At 39.3% G+C, this 17,905-nt stretch overlaps 5 protein-coding genes across 5 annotated transcripts; 4 read left to right on the forward strand and 1 right to left on the reverse strand.

The window, feature by feature from the left end:
- Positions 1-1,172: 1,172 nt before the first annotated feature.
- LOC131464271 (beta-2 adrenergic receptor-like) lies at positions 1,173-3,637 on the reverse strand. The gene is made up of 2 exons (XM_058636674.1): positions 2,671-3,637; positions 1,173-1,959 (listed from the first exon to the last, which is right to left on the reverse strand). Exons 1-2 carry the CDS (start codon positions 3,528-3,530, stop codon positions 1,908-1,910), a joined length of 912 nt encoding a protein of 303 aa, XP_058492657.1. The 5' UTR covers positions 3,531-3,637; the 3' UTR covers positions 1,173-1,907.
- A 2,683-nt stretch (positions 3,638-6,320) lies between these two features.
- LOC131464454 (C5a anaphylatoxin chemotactic receptor 1-like) lies at positions 6,321-7,745 on the forward strand. The gene is made up of 2 exons (XM_058636930.1): positions 6,321-7,344; positions 7,443-7,745. Exons 1-2 carry the CDS (start codon positions 6,455-6,457, stop codon positions 7,492-7,494), a joined length of 942 nt encoding a protein of 313 aa, XP_058492913.1. The 5' UTR covers positions 6,321-6,454; the 3' UTR covers positions 7,495-7,745.
- A 1,437-nt stretch (positions 7,746-9,182) lies between these two features.
- LOC131464399 (delta-type opioid receptor-like) lies at positions 9,183-10,625 on the forward strand. The gene is made up of 2 exons (XM_058636853.1): positions 9,183-10,272; positions 10,358-10,625. Exons 1-2 carry the CDS (start codon positions 9,404-9,406, stop codon positions 10,413-10,415), a joined length of 927 nt encoding a protein of 308 aa, XP_058492836.1. The 5' UTR covers positions 9,183-9,403; the 3' UTR covers positions 10,416-10,625.
- A 975-nt stretch (positions 10,626-11,600) lies between these two features.
- On the forward strand, positions 11,601-12,754 carry LOC131463831 (mu-type opioid receptor-like). The gene has a single exon (XM_058635883.1). The coding sequence runs from the start codon at positions 11,882-11,884 to the stop codon at positions 12,752-12,754; it is 873 nt and encodes a 290-aa protein (XP_058491866.1). The 5' UTR covers positions 11,601-11,881.
- A 2,621-nt stretch (positions 12,755-15,375) lies between these two features.
- LOC131464488 (kappa-type opioid receptor-like) lies at positions 15,376-16,431 on the forward strand. Its single transcript, XM_058636980.1, has one exon. It carries the CDS (start codon positions 15,519-15,521, stop codon positions 16,404-16,406), a length of 888 nt encoding a protein of 295 aa, XP_058492963.1. The 5' UTR covers positions 15,376-15,518; the 3' UTR covers positions 16,407-16,431.
- Positions 16,432-17,905: the final 1,474 nt, after the last annotated feature.

A 17,905-nucleotide genomic window follows, 5' to 3' on the forward strand; every position in this document is an offset into this window, starting at 1 on the left:
CTCGCGTAAAAGCTGGATCCTTGTCTGTGCTGCAAACAAATGAGCTCCTTTGATAACGTGTTTTCAGTCCTACTCCCTCAACAATAATGAAACAAACCACATTGTTTTGACAGGGCGGTGGAGAGACTCGCACCTTCACTTGCCATAATAATAGCACGTGCTGCATTCGACATGGTCGTGCATTTGAAATAAAAAAAAGTGTATCGTTGATTTATTTTATGCTTTATTAAAGATAAACACAAATAACATAGATTAAGATTAAGTTGACATGTTTTTTGCAGTGTGGACTGTTTTTTTTTTCTGGCCACACAAATTCCCATATCTCCCATATCAACATCTAACCTGATTATACAGTATATGTTTCTATTTTTTAAATGAATTTATTATCCACTGTGCATATTTTAGGTTGCGAAATATAAAAAAATTCAATGAGTTTATGGGGTCACACATACAACATGTGATTGGTATGTTTTTTGTTTTCTTTTCTCCTGAGATATTGGTGACTAGATGAGATGATTGTGGGCCAGAAATTGGGCACCAGATGTGCGGAAGCGTGGAGATCTGCTGGCTCCTCCTCTTAAAACACACACACACACACACACACACACACACACACACCAGTCATTCATCCAATAGAAAACAAGACACACACCCATTATAACGCAAGCTTTATTTGACCTTATATCTGCCACATGTTTTATTTTAATAATAGAATCTGGTTATTTTGTTTTTAACATATGCATGTATTTTCTTGCCAGATCACAAGTCCCACACTGATCCAAGTATCTCACTTCCTTCACACCCATGTTTCTCACACCGTGACAGTATGCCTTCATGGCGCCGAGCCAAAGTGCTCTTCTGACACGTTGTGGTTGCCGAGGAAACTGCATCACCAGTGCGTAAAAGTGCCCTGTTTACACTCTCTGCACATGTCTCTGGATTATTAGCTCACACGTGTTTAAACAGAACACAAATCATATGTTCTATGAAGCTGATGCATTTGCTGTTAATGTTTTAGTGACTTTTTTTCCCCTTTTTATTTATTCATTCTTTTCCAATATTTTCACTTCAACCAAACCTCAAAATTGATGAATTGCACATAAGATGCATCAAAGCAGATCTCACATTTTAATAACACAGACAAGATAAACAAACAAAACATTAGCTCAGGTTCATATAAATGAAAAATCATGTGTTACATCATATATATATATATATATATATATATATATATATATATATATACACAATAAAGATAGTAAACAAACGCCCGGTATTATGGTGGCAGAAATACCAGGTTTTAAACATTTCATACAGAGTTCCCAGACTAATAAAAACTTGTCTTTTTAGCACACATGTATGTGGAACTAGATCACACTCCTCTCTGTCAGCGCTTTATTTTTTGATCCACTGCAACAAAACATTTTTCCTCACAGTGTAGCCTAAGTAAAAAAGTATGTACAGTCGCATTGTTTCTCATGACACATGCTTTATGTCCGTGTTTATGCCCTATAGGACGTGACCAAAAACAAATCATGCAAGTGCCATTTCTTGTTTATGAAGTGGTTGAAATGCCAATAAGCACACATACTTCCCATTTGTATCCAATACAACAAGTTATTCTGAATTGAATAAACACAAAGATCTACAAACAAAAAATGACTGAAAGAAATGGGGAAAAAAGGTTGTAGTTGACTTTATGGCTATACCACAAAAGAAATAAGCCAGTTCAAAAAAACACTCCAGTGATAGTTTGTGTGTTCATTACACACAAACTACCTTCATTGTCCATCACTTCTTTGGGGATTAACATCTGAAATGCATTCACCGTGAAATGAAAACATCAAGACAAAACAATAGACAGACGCAACAGACAGCTGTCCTGCTGAAGCCATCATGCAATTTGGTCACTTAGTAATTGCCTGAGTCTTTCTGATGGAGCTGAATCGTCCAAGGCACCTGTGAAAGTGAAGGGGACAGAGACATGGATTTAAAAACATCTTCAGCAAGATTTATATGTAACAGTCAAACATATAAAGGCATTAATTTAAAAAAAAAAAAAAAAGTGCCACATGTAGAATTTTTGACTGGCTACTACTACAGATATTTACAGTGAATAGTTGTGTCACTTTCAATGTATTGTAACTAATGCAAGTCATGCCATATATTACAGTGATTTACTAGTATTAGTCCTAAAGAAATACTGTATTTAACTGTAACTGCACATGTCATACACAGTATACTGGTGATTAGTGTTTTCCTTCATAAATACTGTATTTCAAACACACTTCAGATACAGTAAATACCCTGCACAGCCTATATCCATTTCACAAACTGTGGTATTATATTGTAAATAAGGCCTGCGAAACCATAATGATGTGATTAATTGTGAAACCCTGGAAATACTTTACAGCGTATGTGTCAACATGTGGTTACATACAGAGTATTAATGCCTGTGCGTACACGTATTTGCACTGTAACACCTGGGGCAGTCTGAAACCACATTTCGATCTCATGCGTAAACTGGAAAATGAGCTGAACTGAACTGAACTGGCCCCAAACTAAGTCATTAAATATAAAAAGAAGTCATTTATCTGCTTTTCTTATTCTTTTTTTCTTTCTTAAATCACGTTTTAAATATCACCCTCCTCCCCCTCCCCCTCCTCTCACCTCCCGCAGCAGGGTCTCCACACTCTGGTGAGCAGCGTGGCTCTGAGTGGAGAGCAGCCACAGATGTACAGGATGGGGGTCAGTGCTGCATTCATGCGGGGCAAAATGCGCAGAGGGTCGGTGCCTTCGTTCTTAAAGTTGTAGCAGACCGAACCAATGAAATTACACACGATGATATGACAGAATATCGGAAGCCACGTCGCCAGGAAGAACACAGCCACGATCAGAATGAGATACACGGACGCGCGCTTGGTCTCCCTCTCTGCAGAGTGCGGCTCCCTCTCCAGCTGGTACCTGGCGACGATGAACAGCTTTATATTCAGCCCGATCATTATAACCACTGTGAATATGTTGGCCACGAACGAGCTGATGCCCGTGATCTGCTTGGCCACACCAAGTGCGACCAGGTTGTGCAGAGCCACAATAGCGAAAGCATAGATCCAGTACGCACAGATGACTATCACGGTTCTGTTTCTGGTCATGCGCTGCGAGTATTTGAAAGGTGACACCACTGCGTGGTACCTGTCGGCCTGCGCGGCCAGAATGGCCATGTAGGACAGACCTAAGAAGGTGGGTACGATGTGTAACGTGCTCGTGGGGGAGTTGAAGGCGTCCCTCACATCGAGGACGCCGACATAGTAGTAAGACACGCCGGAGCAGATGTCACTGAGGCAGGTGCTCAGCATGTACATGAAGCGGTTCTCGCTGCGCAGCGCCCTGTTCAGTAGGATGGAGAGAGACACGGACATGTTGAGAAAAATGATGGCTGTGGCCAGGAAAACACTGAACAAAAGCACCATCACATTCCCAAAGCTCGTAGGGGGGAGAACAAGAGACAGGCCCTGGCTGCGGTTACTCATCAGTGCGAACAGAAACCTGTGTCTGACTATGAAAAAGAGTTCAGATCTTTATCCCTCAGCAGCAGCAGCAGCAGCAGCAAAGACAGGCAGCTGTGCTGCTACTCTACATGTGGCTGTTCAGCTGTGGCAGGTGCACTCTCATCTGATTTTTGTAGTCAAGCTTTTTGGTAGCCAACGGTCGACATGGGTGACTTTTCCCCACTGAAAACAAGTCCACAAGCTCCTTAATGATGACACACATCAACAACAATTGAGGCCTATAAATAAGACAAAACTAATCTTAGTCATATTTATTCCATATTTATTTTTCTGCACAAATACTACTATGGAATCTATGTTTTTATCTTTGTCTATGTACAGTTCCTACTATCTATCTATCTATCTATCTATCTAAATACGGATGTACTTGGATAGATATCACGAACTGTACCGATACCGATATCAGTCCGATACAGTCATTTTAGACCTGAAACTATGACGACACAACAACAACAACACATTTAAGCCGAGTCATTCCAAAAATACATAATTCTCCGACTGTGTAACAAACATTGTTCTCCCAAAAACAACACATAAACAGTCCAAACATGACTCAGCTAAAATGCTACTCATAATGATGTAATCAATTTTGAAATCCTGGAAATAATTTACAGCATGTGTCAATATATAGTTACACATAGAGTATCAATGTAGTACATACACATACTGTATATGCACTGTAACACCTGGGGCAGTATGAAACCACATTTTGATCCGAAGGAACTGAAATAGCCCAAAACTAAGAAATAAAAATAGGGGTCAGTTTTCATTAGCATCTGTAAGTGATTAAATTAAATGATTTGATATTTTGCTAACAACCGCCTCTGTTGCATGTCTTTAAAATTCGATTATGCAAGCAATGTATTTTCTATTTTTTTCCACACAAGTTTAGTAGCCATTTAATAATGAAACCTCTGGATTCCCATCAATAAATCATATTTGGAACTTTTGTAAAGTAGTCCTGTAAGTATTCAACAATCACCACATTTATTGTGCTGTTTTATTTTGTATTTAAATCACATAGCGTTTATGAATGAAAGCATGTCAGTAAAATGTATGAAAGCTGCCTGAAACATATAGGGTAGACAAAGACTTTTATATGGGCCTGTTTAACTTAAGGACACTACAGGACATGTCAAACATAAGAAGACGCAATGAAGTCCCTTTGTCACTGTGGCTACTCAGACCTCACATGCACATTGACAGCTGATTCTGTGTTCAAACAATCATTTAGACCTTCTACTATATCAGACAGATAGGTGATTTAATGAAGTGTGTTTAAAAAGTCGATAACGCAATGAGCAGAACACATTTAAATCCACAGTAAGTGGATTATATGTACGGATTTACATTTCTGGACAATTTAATTATACTGAATTGGAAACATAAACAAAACACATTTTCAGGCCATATATGAGCTACTAACATGTATATTAATCTATCCAAGCTCTAGTTGAGATGAATACTGCTAACAATCTCTGCTGATGTGAAACAATGGTTTGTAGCTCCTTCTAGTGGTTGTAAAACGTATAGACTTCCATCAGGCTGCAGTCAACACTCACTAAACGTTGTACACTGCTTTAAAATGTCTGTAATGGCAAGTGAGTTGTTTTTATGATTTAATGAGTATGCGGGATAACCGGAGGACAAACATATGCTGCATCATTGTTTTGTATGGCCAGTAACTTGTATTTGGCACAGTACAATTTAACAGAATCACCCACAATCATATTATATTTCAATGTGGCCCATTGCATTAATTCTCAATTAAAAGCTTGTACTAATACCCCACAGTATATTTAAGTTGGAAGTTGTTGTTCTCACACAATCATTTTGTAAAAAGCCAGTACAGCCATAGCAATCATGTGCACAAGTGTATGTCACTGAAATAAACAACTATGTAAGTGAGTAGATTTGCCTCTGTAACTTTCTTCTTTTTTTCCAGTGTATAATTGTGAGGGGGTGCCTTTTTTAATTGAGCCACTGCCCCCTGAAATCTCTGTGCACACCACTGGAAAGAAAGTGCTACTTGGAAATCATACAGAGACAACATTTCACCGATACTATATTCTGACTCTGGACAAAGTTGTGTGGGTCATTCACATCCCACAATCACAATCTTTGGAGACTTCACCAGAAACAAGGGTTTTGCTGAAGAATATTCGTGTTTTGACTATTTATGATTGAGTTTTGCGGAGAAAAGTGGAAGAATATTGATAAAAGGGAGTGTTGGAGCCATTATACGTTGTGTGAAGCTGTGAAGTAAAGCCACACCATGGGTTACGTGCACATGTATGGCTCACAGACCGGTATTGTTTGATGGTATTTTTGACCATGAGGCTTTTGACCACTTTTACACCTATGGTTAATTTAGAGTGTCCAATGCCTAATCCCCCAATCTGCATGTTGTTGGACTGTGGGAGGAAACTGGAGAACCAGGAGAAAACCCACATGCAGAAGGCCGTTGTTCCAACCGGGTGGCGAACCTGGGCCTTCTTGCTGCAATGGCAAGAGAATACGTCCAATAACTGTCAAACAATACTCATACTAAGGAGACTACAGACCTAATGTGAGAGGGAAATCATTTTACACAAGCCATGGTTACCCACGACCATGTTGTTTTCACCATGTCCTTCTTACTACGGGCCTGTCCTGTCAGAACATTCATCCATTGACAATGGTCTTTGAACTATTATGGAAAAGGAGAAAACTCACGCACACACAAGGAAAACGTGTAACCTCTGTTACTGTGGGAGAAGATGGTAACCACCACACCACCCACGCGTGGTCCTCCACTGAACATGTCACTTGTTTATGTCAAAGCCTCTGTGGAATAGGAGCCGTGCGTAAAGTCTGACAAACAGCTGCCTATTTAAACATGATCGATGCTCGTCCTCTGCTGGAGCTTCACGATGCTCCTAAACGCCACCGTCACTCTGTCGGTGGACTTCAATACTCCGGAGGACTTCCTCATCTTCACCTTCCATGTCCTGTTCGCCACCAGCGCCGTGCTCGTCGCCGGCTCGGTGGTGATCGGTATCTCCTCCACTCGGTCACTGCGGGGCCAGAACCGCTTTATATTCATGCTGAACACGAGCATCAGTGACACACTGACAGGCTTCTCGGTTTACTACCTCGGCCTCTTCGACGTGCAGGAGGGATATCCCTCCAGAAACGGAACATTTTATATTCTACCCTCATTCCTGGGGGTCAACGTGTTGACTTTCCTTTTTGCGCAGTTTGACCGCTACTTCGCCGTGTGCCACCCGTTCTTCTACAACCGCTACATCACGCGCTGCTGCGTCATAGGTATTTGCGTGTTTTGCTGGACTTACACGTACACAATCCTCACCGTGCAGAACATGGTGCCAATTTCAAAGGCGGCTCAAATAAACGCGTTCGGGGTGATGACTCTGCAGATTATTGTTGTCGTTAAGGTGCTGATGACAGTTAAACTATACATCATCGCCAGGAATCAACTGGCGAGGGAGGCGCCCACCGCGGACAGAGACAACAAGAAGGAGTCGCTGCGCATCATAGTGTTTGTGGTTATTTGCTTCTTGGCTCTTTGGTGTCCGTCATTTGTAAATATTATAGTCAGACAGTTGACTAGAAAAGGTTTGACGTTTAGGAATGAGGCCACTAACCTGTTCGCCACCATGGCGCGTTTAAACGCGCTGGTCACGCCTGCCCTGTACATCTGGGGCAGCCCGGCGCTGCGGAGTGCAGTGTGGAAGACAGTGTGGCGGAGGGTCTGTCCCATGTGGAGGACAAGGTCAGTCCCAACAGTCAAGTTGTCAGTTGTTTTGCGTAAAAAAATATATATATATATATATAATGTAAGAAAAATAACTATGTCCACCCTCACCTTAGGTTTCTCTCCAGAGTTGGTTTCACCACTGATGGAGTGACAAACAAACCATGAAGGAGCATCTGCATCCCCGCATGCACGAAGATGAACTGCACTGCACGTGAGGCACATATTGTGGTTCAATCACGTTGTAAAAAGTTCTCAATCATTGTGTGTGTGTTTTTTTGTCTTTTTCAGACTGCAACACGAACCTGCACATAGAGGAAAATGGTTTTACTGTATGTGAAATGATGAATCAAAGGTGAAAGAAAGACTGAACGGTTTAAGCTTTGGTGACAGAAAGTTAACTACACGTTTTAGACATATCATAAACGATGTTAAATGATTAAATTAAATTAAATTAAATTAAATTAAATTAAATTAAATTAATTTAATTTAAAATGGTTACCAGGGCAACAAACAAATCACTCTAATTATCATGATGAATCTGAAATAATAATAATAATAATAATAATAATTTTTCTCATGCAATGAAGGTTAAATAAGCTATAGTCCATTGTGGTTTAAACACCTTGGTGGACACAGAACATGAAAAACGCAGAGATGCGTTTCACACATCTGAGGTGCTATCACAACATGTTGAACGATTGTCTTTTTCCAGGTTTTAAGAAAGAATCTTGGGGAAATGACATCAAACTTTGTAACTCAATCCTTCGCAAGTGAGTGAAAAAACAGTCATACTGACAACAACATGTAAAATATGTGACATTTTCCCCTCCGGTGTACTAAAGATGACATTTTCTATCGCCAGGCCTAACTTGTCTTGAATAACACATGATAGGCTGTATAACCTGAGTCTCGAGATCATGTTTGAAAGTGGAACCGCATGTACCTGTAAGTTCAGGTTCATATTTATTCATAATTTGACGGTGTTTTACAAAAAGGCCGCTGTCAGCCGCACGTTCAGGACCATGGTCAGCTCCACTGTCACCTGCAGCCACAAGACTCCAATTGTTGTTGTTTTGGTGGTTTTGTTTGTGTGTTTACCTTGGCTGTAATGAGTGGTTATTTATGTTACTGTTACCATTCATTTTGAACCAGTTTGATCGCTGACCTCTGATCTCTGACCATGTCTGCATGCCTAAATCAATATTAGTTTTGTATCAAATTCAAAACTAATTCATGTGCATTGTTTACACCATACACTGAAATGCAATGACTTTATTTCAGTTTCTGCATTTCCACTTTCCTTGTACAAACCTTGTCAGTGTTTAAGATACTGAACAATGGTGTGTTTTGTAATTTAAATGACAACAATTATTTCTAATATTCTATTGCTTTTTCTTTTTACCAACACCAACGGTTAAATAGCAGATATTCTGGGTCACAAATGTTGTGTAAATATGCTTTACGAGTTATAATTTGCCTAAAAGAAACTAAACCTTCATTTTGCTATGGGCTTCGAGTTTTTGTTGGTACTGAACCGATTAGTGCAATCTACACAACTGAAATAAAAAAAAAGAAGAGAAACGCAAACTTGTTTTAGCACTCAGTGCAATTAGAGAAGATAAACCAAACAAACAACTATCTTTAACTACAGCAAAGCTTATTGTAATCACGATGATGGAGCTAATAAATGAGATGAGGTCATGTCTTATGGGAAAAGACGTGAGGTTCATCAACGAGCTATAAGACAGTTATTGCTTCTCTCTGACACCACAGACCCTCTGTCGACTACAGCAGCTCCCTGGATTATCTGGGGGGGGGGGTTATTTCTCACCTCATTAGAGCATCATTATTTTATTTTTATTGTTGCTGAAGTCATTTTATCATAATTGCACCATCAAATCTGATAATAATGTGCTGCATGCGAATGTGGAAATGTCGTTCACGGTGAATCGAAATCTAATTTTATAATCTAATCTAAAACCGCATGATATGAATAAGGCTGTTGTGACTTGTTTTATTTATTTATTTATTTTGGTTAAATAATGGCAGCGCATCTAAGTGACGCCCGTGAACAATGCTCTTCTCTAACCTCTCCTTAGTCCCTCTCTCGGTGGACTTCGACAGTCCCGAGGACTATTTCGTCTTCATATTCCAAATCGTGTTCGCCACCACTGCGGTTCTCGTGGCAGGACCGGTAGTCGTGGCAATTGTGCGCACCAGAGCGCTGCGCCTGCAAAACAGGTTCGTTTTCATGCTGAACACGAGCATTTGTGACACTCTGGTCGGACTTTCAGTCTATTACCTGGGTCTGTTTGATGTTCAGGAGGGGTTTCCGTCTAGAAACGGCACTTACAATATTCTGTCTTACCTCCTCGGCGTGAACATCATGACGTTTTTATTTGCGCAGTTTGACAGGTATATCGCCGTGTGTCATCCTTTCATTTACTCCCGGTTTGTAACCCGGCGAGTCATCGTCGCTATAAACGTCTACTGCTGGTTTCACGTGTACGGACAGTGGATTATTTCCTACACTATCCCCGTGTCCAAAGCCATTCAGCTGTACGTTTTCACTATTGTCTTCTTACAGGCCGTCGTGCTCACCAAAGTGGCCATGACTATCAAACTGTATGTCGTTGCCAGGTACCAGCTCGACAGAGACCCCCCGAGTGCAGAGAGAGAAAGCAACAGGGAGTCGTTAAGAATCATCATTTTTGTTGTCATAAGCTTCTTGGTGTTGTGGGGTCCCTCTTTTGTAAATATTATACTCAGACTGATGGTGGGAAAGGGGCTGTCGTTCAGGAACGAGGCCACGAACCTCTTCGCCATCATGGCTCGTTTGAACGCAGTGTGCACACCTGCGGTGTATCTGTGGGGGAGTCCGGCTCTGCGGGAGGCCACGATGAGGACAGTGTGGCGCAAACTGTGCCCGAGATGTAAGAGGAGGTAAGAAAGACGCGGCCATGTCACCAGTGCCGCCGTTTCAACAGCAAACATGTTTTAAACACATTATAATTCCCTTCGTTCACAGAATTGGCGCAACTCGTGTGAAAGGAAACGACAAAGGGAGGCCGATGAAGAGTCACTGACAGTGAAAACAAGGAATCCTCGGCTTCAGTGACACCATGGACATTAGATTATTGTTTTCAACAAGAAATATACACATAAATCATTTTCTTTGCAGATAAATATTGGCTGTTACTAGAAATAAAATTCAGTTTGCCTGTGTTTGGTGCAGCTAAATCTGCAGCGCTTTGTTTTATTTTATTTTCCTATAAGCCCGATAAGCATTATTTAAACACACGCGCACAGTTTACGGGTGCACAGTGAAGTGATATATTATTATGGGGTATACATTTTGAGTTTTAAAAAAGAACTATTTGTCATTTGACTTATTTACGAATGGCTCTAAGATGTAAAAGTAAAATGTGGGCGAGTTCAGCTTCAACTATGAAGTAATGGCCTTCACTGTATCAATTTAGAGAAAATCGACACAAGTCGTACACCTTCAATCTCAGCAACGCTTGATTTAAATCAGGCTTTTTTTAAATTCTAAAATGTTGCACCACCTGTTTGTTTGTTTACCTTGGCTGTAATTAGTGGTTATTAAAGTTACTGTTACCATTCATTTTGAACCAGTTTGATCGCTGACCTCTGATCTCTGACCATGTCTGCATGCCTAAATCAATATTAGTTTTGTATCAAATTCAAAACTAATTCATGTGCATTGTTTACACCATACACTGAAATGCAATGACTTTATTTCAGTTTCTGCATTTCCACTTTCCTTGTACAAACCTTGTCAGTGTTTAAGATACTGAACAATGGTGTGTTTTGTAATTTAAATGACAACAATTATTTCTAATATTCTATTGCTTTTTCTTTTTACCAACACCAATGGTTAAATAGCAGATATTCTGGGTCACAAATGTTGTGTAAATATGCTTTACGAGTTATAATTTGCCTAAAAGAAACTAAACCTTCATTTTGCTATGGGCTTCGAGTTTTTGTTGATACTGAACCGATTAGTGCAATCTACACAACTGAAATAAAAAAAAGAAGAGAAACGCAAACTTGTTTTAGCACTCAGTGTAATTAGAGAAGATAAACCAAACAAACAACTATCTTTAACTACAGCAAAGCTTATTGTAATCACGATGATGGAGCTAATAAATGAGATGAGGTCATGTCTTATGGGAAAAGACGTGAGGTTCATCAACGAGCTATAAAACAGTTATTGCTTCTCTCTGACGCGACAGACCCTCTGTCGACTACAGCAGCTCCCTGGATTATCTGGGGGGGTTATTTCTCACCTCATTAGAGCATCATTATTTTATTTTTATTGTTGCTGAAGTCATTTTATCATAATGCACCATAAAATCTAATAATAATGTGCTGCATGTGAATGTGGTAATGTCGTTCACGGTGAATCTAAATCTATTTAATAATCTAATCTAAAACCGCATGATATGAATAAGGCTGCTGACTTGTTGTTTTATTTATTTATTTATTTTGGTTAAATAATGGCAGCGCATCTAAGTGACGCCCGTGAACAATGCTCTTCTCTAACCTCTCCTTAGTCCCTCTCTCGGTGGACTTCGACAGTCCCGAGGACTATTTCGTCTTCATATTCCAAATCGTGTTCGCCACCACTGCGGTTCTCGTGGCAGGACCGGTAGTCGTGGCAATTGTGCGCACCAGAGCGTTGCGCCTGCAAAACAGGTTCGTTTTCATGCTGAACACGAGCATTTGCGACACTCTGGTCGGACTCTCAGTCTATTACCTGGGTCTGTTTGATGTTCAGGAGGGGTTTCCGTCTAGAAACGGCACCTATAATATTCTGCCTAATCTCCTCGGCGTGAACATCATGACGTTTTTATTCGCGCAGTTTGACAGGTATATCGCCGTGTGTCATCCTTTCATTTACTCCCGGTTTGTAACCCGGCGAGTCATCGTCGCTATAAACGTCTACTGCTGGTTTCACGTGTACGGACAGTGGATTATTTCCTACACTATGCCCGTGTCCAAAGCCATTCAGCTGTATGTTTTCACTATTGTCTGCTTACAGGCCATCGTGCTCACCAAAGTGGCCATGACTATCAAACTGTATGTGGTTGCCAGGTACCAGCTCGACAGAGATCCTCCGAGTGCAGAGAGAGAAAGCAACAGGGAGTCGTTAAGAATCATCATTTTTGTTGTCATAAGCTTCTTGGTGTTGTGGGGTCCCTCTTTTGTAAATATTATACTCAGACTGATGGTGGGAAAGGGGCTGTCGTTTAGGAACGAGGCCACGAACCCCTTCGCCATCATGGCTCGTTTGAACGCAGTGTGCACACCTGCGGTGTATCTGTGGGGGAGTCCGGCTCTGCGGGAGGCCACGATGAGGACAGTGTGGCGCAAACTGTGCCCGAGATGTAAGAGGAGGTAAGAAAGACGCGGCCATATCACCAGTGCCGCCGTTTCAACAGCAAACATGTTTTAAACACATTATAAATCGCTTCGTTCACAGAATTGGCGCAACTCGTGCGAAAGGAAACGACAAAGGGAGGCCGATAAAGAGTCTCTGACAGTGAAAACAAGGAATCCTAGGCTTCAGTGACACCATGGACATTAGATTATTGTTTTCAACAAATGTATACAAATAAATTATTTTCTTTGCAGATAAATATTGGCTGTTACTAAAAAGAATTCAGTTTGCCTGTGTTTGGAGCAGCAAAATCTGCAGCACTTCCGATTTTCCGATAAGCCCGATAAGCATTATTTAAACACACGCGCACAGCTTACGGTTGCACACTGAAGTGATATATTATTGTTTTAAAAAAATAACTATTTGTCATTTGACTTATTAACGAATGGCTCTAAGATGTAAAAGTAAAATGTGGGCGAGTTCAGCTTCAACTATGAAGTAATGGCTTTCACTGTATCAATTCAGAGAAAATCGACACAAATCGTACACCTTCAATCTCAGCAACGCTTGATTTGAATCAGGCTTTTTTTAAATTCTAAAATGTTGCACCTCAAAACCTGAAGAAAAACTAAAGAAGAAATTAGAGATTAAATATCTCCCTTTTTTTCAGGTTTGATGATTAAAACCATTCATTCTGTTGAACTTAAAGGCATAATCAACACATTCGTCTAATGTTAATGTGGTCAAGACAACAATGTTATACCATCAATCACAAAAACACAAAATGAGAAGAATAAGTATGGGTATTTCATTAGAGGCACGAGTATAAGAATATTTTGATATTTTATATTATTAAGTCCTTTTATTCCACTACTACATTACTTTGCATGAGTGCAGCACGCACGCACACCAACAATGATTCTGCTTAAATTATTTATTTATTATTTATTTATTTATTTATTATATGGAGCAAAGAAGGATGAACACATTCACAAAGAAGCAGCTGGAATATCAGACTACTTGGTTTGATTATTTAAAATGTAGATCAGCGCTGGGTTAACACTCACTTTGTGAGGAGGTTGATCCGAACATTCCTTCCCGTCTCTGAATCTTGGATACCTTTCCTCTGGGCAGGTTTTAACGTTCCTGTGGGCAAAACTATAATGAGTAAATGTACATTTCTACATGCTAACAGTTAACAGAGGAAATGCTACAGCTTCTCCTTAACTCACTCCTGGAAAAAAACAGTCCAATGTCACATGGCCTTCTTGTCTTCATGTTCTTTAAACCTGTGAAGGTGATGTACTCTGATGTTGCTCTAATGACAAAATGCACTGCATATGTTGGTCCTATAGTACAAATTTGAAATGGACTCCAGATGACTGTGAAAAAAGAAAGCAAAATTGGCAATGCAAGCACCAAAAACCAAATAAACTTGTTTACACAACGTATAGCTAAATAATAATTGTTATCTAAATGTTACCATTTCATGAACTGACGATAAAGTCACAATGTGTCAGTGGAGACAGAAAAATGCAGTGGAGACAGGGATAATACAATGGCCCTTTCGAAAATATATCTAATTGCATATCGTTTAGAAATGTCAGCTTGTTTTAAAACCTTTCCAGCTCAAATACTCTAAATGAGAGACATAAAAAAGTAAATGTTTGTAGCCTACATTTAAGCCTTAATAAATAATGTTGTATCCAACAAGAACAAGGACACTGATATCATTGACGTGCATGGTTCGTTTTCTTTACAGCAAAAATGTTTAAGCATAAATTCACTGCACAGTTTGGATAATAGACAATAGATAAAAGATAAATGTTAATGCAGAGTCTGTGAATCTCAGTGAAACATGAGGTGACAGCAGTTTGGACGGCGTGGACAGTTCCCGGTGCTGAAATGACAGCCTTCTAACTCTCAAACTCGGGTCCACAGTCATGTCCTGCAGCCCTACACTTATTCTAAAATTATAATAAAAAACTGGTCCAAACTGTAAAATAGTTTTTTATATTTTTATTTTTATTATTATTATTATTATTATTATTATAATAATAATAATAAAAATAATAATGATAATAATACATTTAACATTGAATCATATATAAGGGTGTATGGTGTTTTAAGTAATGGTCTACATGTAATGTTTGATTTCAAGTTTTGATTCTATTTGATTTCCGTCTGTTTTTGTTATTTACAGGTTCATTTTGCATCCTAAATAGTTTTAATGGCACCATCATGACGGATTATCAAGATATGATTTTCATTTATAATCCTTAAATAGTATTTTTCTTTCCCCTAAACTGTTCAGACTGGTTATTATAATAAAAATACATTTATTTTTTAAATACATTCTAATACTTTGAAATGTGTGGACTTGGTTCATTGTAAAAAAAATCCTCTCACATATGATTTCAGATTGTTGTACAGGTTTCTATTTAGTGCAAATATGAATTCGAGAATATGTACCTGCACGTTAGATTGACAAATGCTTCGTATTTGGTGTGCACGTGTACATACATATAATATGGTTTGTGTGACTAAATAAAAAAAAAAATACTATCCCTTCTCTATTTCAGACACCACAGCGCCCTCTGGTGTCCCGTCTCATTACTTGTAATTTGTTATTGCTTGGGGCGTTTGATTATATGACTATAAGTGGATTACTATTTGCTGTATCTGCACCTTAACTTACAGAACTATAGTACAGCATCCCACGAGGCTGGTGACGTCACAGTTAAGATATAAAATAATTGCAGCACTTCACTGACGCCCGTACACAATGTTCTTCTCCAACCTCACAGACTCCATGACAGGTGGAGTCCGTCTCTCTGTGGACTTCGACAGTCCTGAAGACTATCTCATCTTCATATTCCAGATCTTATTCGCCACCGCCACAGTCCTCATAGCGGGAACAGTGGTGATCGGAATCCTGTTCACCAGAGCGCTGCGCCTGCAGAACAGGTTCATTTTCATGCTGAACACAAGTATCTGTGACACTCTGGTGGGGTTCTCAGTCTATTACCTGGGCCTGTTAGACGTGTATGAGGGTTACCCGCCGAGAAACGGGACTTATAATGTGCTGTCGTCGCTCCTCGGCGTGAACATATTGACTTTTTTGTTCGCGCAGTTTGACAGGTACTTCGCGGTGTGTCACCCTTTCATCTACAGCCGCTTCATCACGCGCCACTTTGTCATTGGCATCAACATCTATTGCTGGCTTTACAACGCCGCGCACCTGCTGGCCAGGAACGTGCTGCCACTGTCCAAAGCCATGCAGCTGTACGTGTTCAGCATCGTCTTCCTACAGCTGATCGTGCTCACCAAAGTGGCCATGACCATCAAACTGTACGTCATCGCCAGAGTGCAGCTTCAGAGAGACCCTCCGAGCGCAGAGAGAGAAAACAAAAAGGAGTCACTGAGAATAATCATCTTTGTTGTCATAGTCTTCCTGCTGTTGTGGTGTCCCTCTTTCGTTAACATTATCATCAGGTTTGCCGGGGGAGGCGCAATGTCGTTTAGAAACGAGGCCACTAACCTCTTCGCCATCATGGCTCGTTTAAACGCAGTGTGCACACCTTCGGTGTATCTGTGGGGGAGTCCGGCTCTGAGGGAGGCCACGATGAGGACAGTGTGGAGGAGACTGTGCCCTGGATGCAGGAGGAGGTAACAGAGGCACAGCAACACTCTCCAGAATGTGGTCTATTTACCTCTCTGTCGGTGTAAATATAGAATTTAAAAATACATTTCTATGGGTTGATTTTTCTTGTCTTTTTACTGTTTGTACATATGCGTTGCGCAACAATTTGGTTATATTTCTATTTTATTCTCTGTCCTTTAGCTGCTGCAAAATGTGAATTCCCCCAGTGGGGGATCAATAAAGTCTAAAATAATCTAATCTAATCTAATCTAATTATAGGGCCGGTCCAAGGCTTCATGGGGCGCTTTATCAAGGCCAATAATAAAGCAGTAATTATATGAATTTCTGCACAGTTGTAGCCATGTTGCATTTTCTTATACTTATGACTTTAATCTTAAACGAAATCAAATCTTGTGTTCAAAACACTAAAATGTGAATATGGTGTTGGCCCAATTAATAGTAATAAAATAAAACCACAGAAGGTGCATTTAAAATATACTATTATAATTATTACAATAATGATGATATTAATAATTCTCATTAAATATTAAAGTTAAAATAAAATGACACTAGAATGAAAGTCAAATATAGCAGCACCTCGTTGATTCACAAATAAGTGCAAATGCACAATCAATAATAAATAATTTAGAAACACATACTTCAATAATAAATGGAGATGGAACTGTAACAAGGAGCCGAATGGTTTAAGAAGAAAATATGTTTAAACAACTTAAACCATGTAAAATTGGCAAAACACTCACTTATGCACAAACAATTCAATTGAATTCAAAAATAAGATCATGAAATGCTCAATATGAAATTGCTTATACCTTGGTAACAATAGTAATAAGTTTATAATAATAATAATAATAATGATGATAATTATTATTATTAGTATTAATATTTTGAACAAATATTTTGATAGTTTAAGATCAAATTTGAACATTTTAATGGACAGATAACAAATAAACACTTATTAGAAACATCTCACAAATCTATGCATTGTTTCTCAAATATCCTTAGTGCTGTGCGAAAGTCTTAGGCAACATCCAGCTTTGTTGTTTTTATGTCAGTTAAATCCTGTCACCGTCGTCATTTGGATTTGAATGATGTGATTGAAGACATCACTTTCATTAAAAAAAATTTATTAACATGAAGCGTGAAAAATTAAGGTTTTTTTTCCACCCATTTTTAATCATTTAACAAAGCCAGAGCCGTTCTATTGTTCAAGTGTAAGTGTTCAGTCACACTGAATATGTAGGTTTCGTTTCTTAAAGAATTGTTGTTTTAAAACTGCATAAACGTTATTCCATTTAAGTGACAGAGAAATAAATAAACTGTATATGGTCATTACAGCATTGGTAAAATAACAAATCAAAGACTGTGTGCTTAAGACTTAAGCAGAGTACAGTATAATGAATATATTGTTATTGAAATACTGCCAGGCACCAGACTGTGAGAGAAATCAATATAGTGATCAATAAGTCAATACTCACATTGTGACTCTTTTCCTCAGAGTGGAATCCTTT

The sequence above is a fragment of the Solea solea genome, chromosome 8, assembly GCF_958295425.1.
Source record: "Solea solea chromosome 8, fSolSol10.1, whole genome shotgun sequence".
Classification (NCBI taxonomy): Eukaryota; Metazoa; Chordata; class Actinopteri; order Pleuronectiformes; family Soleidae; genus Solea; species Solea solea.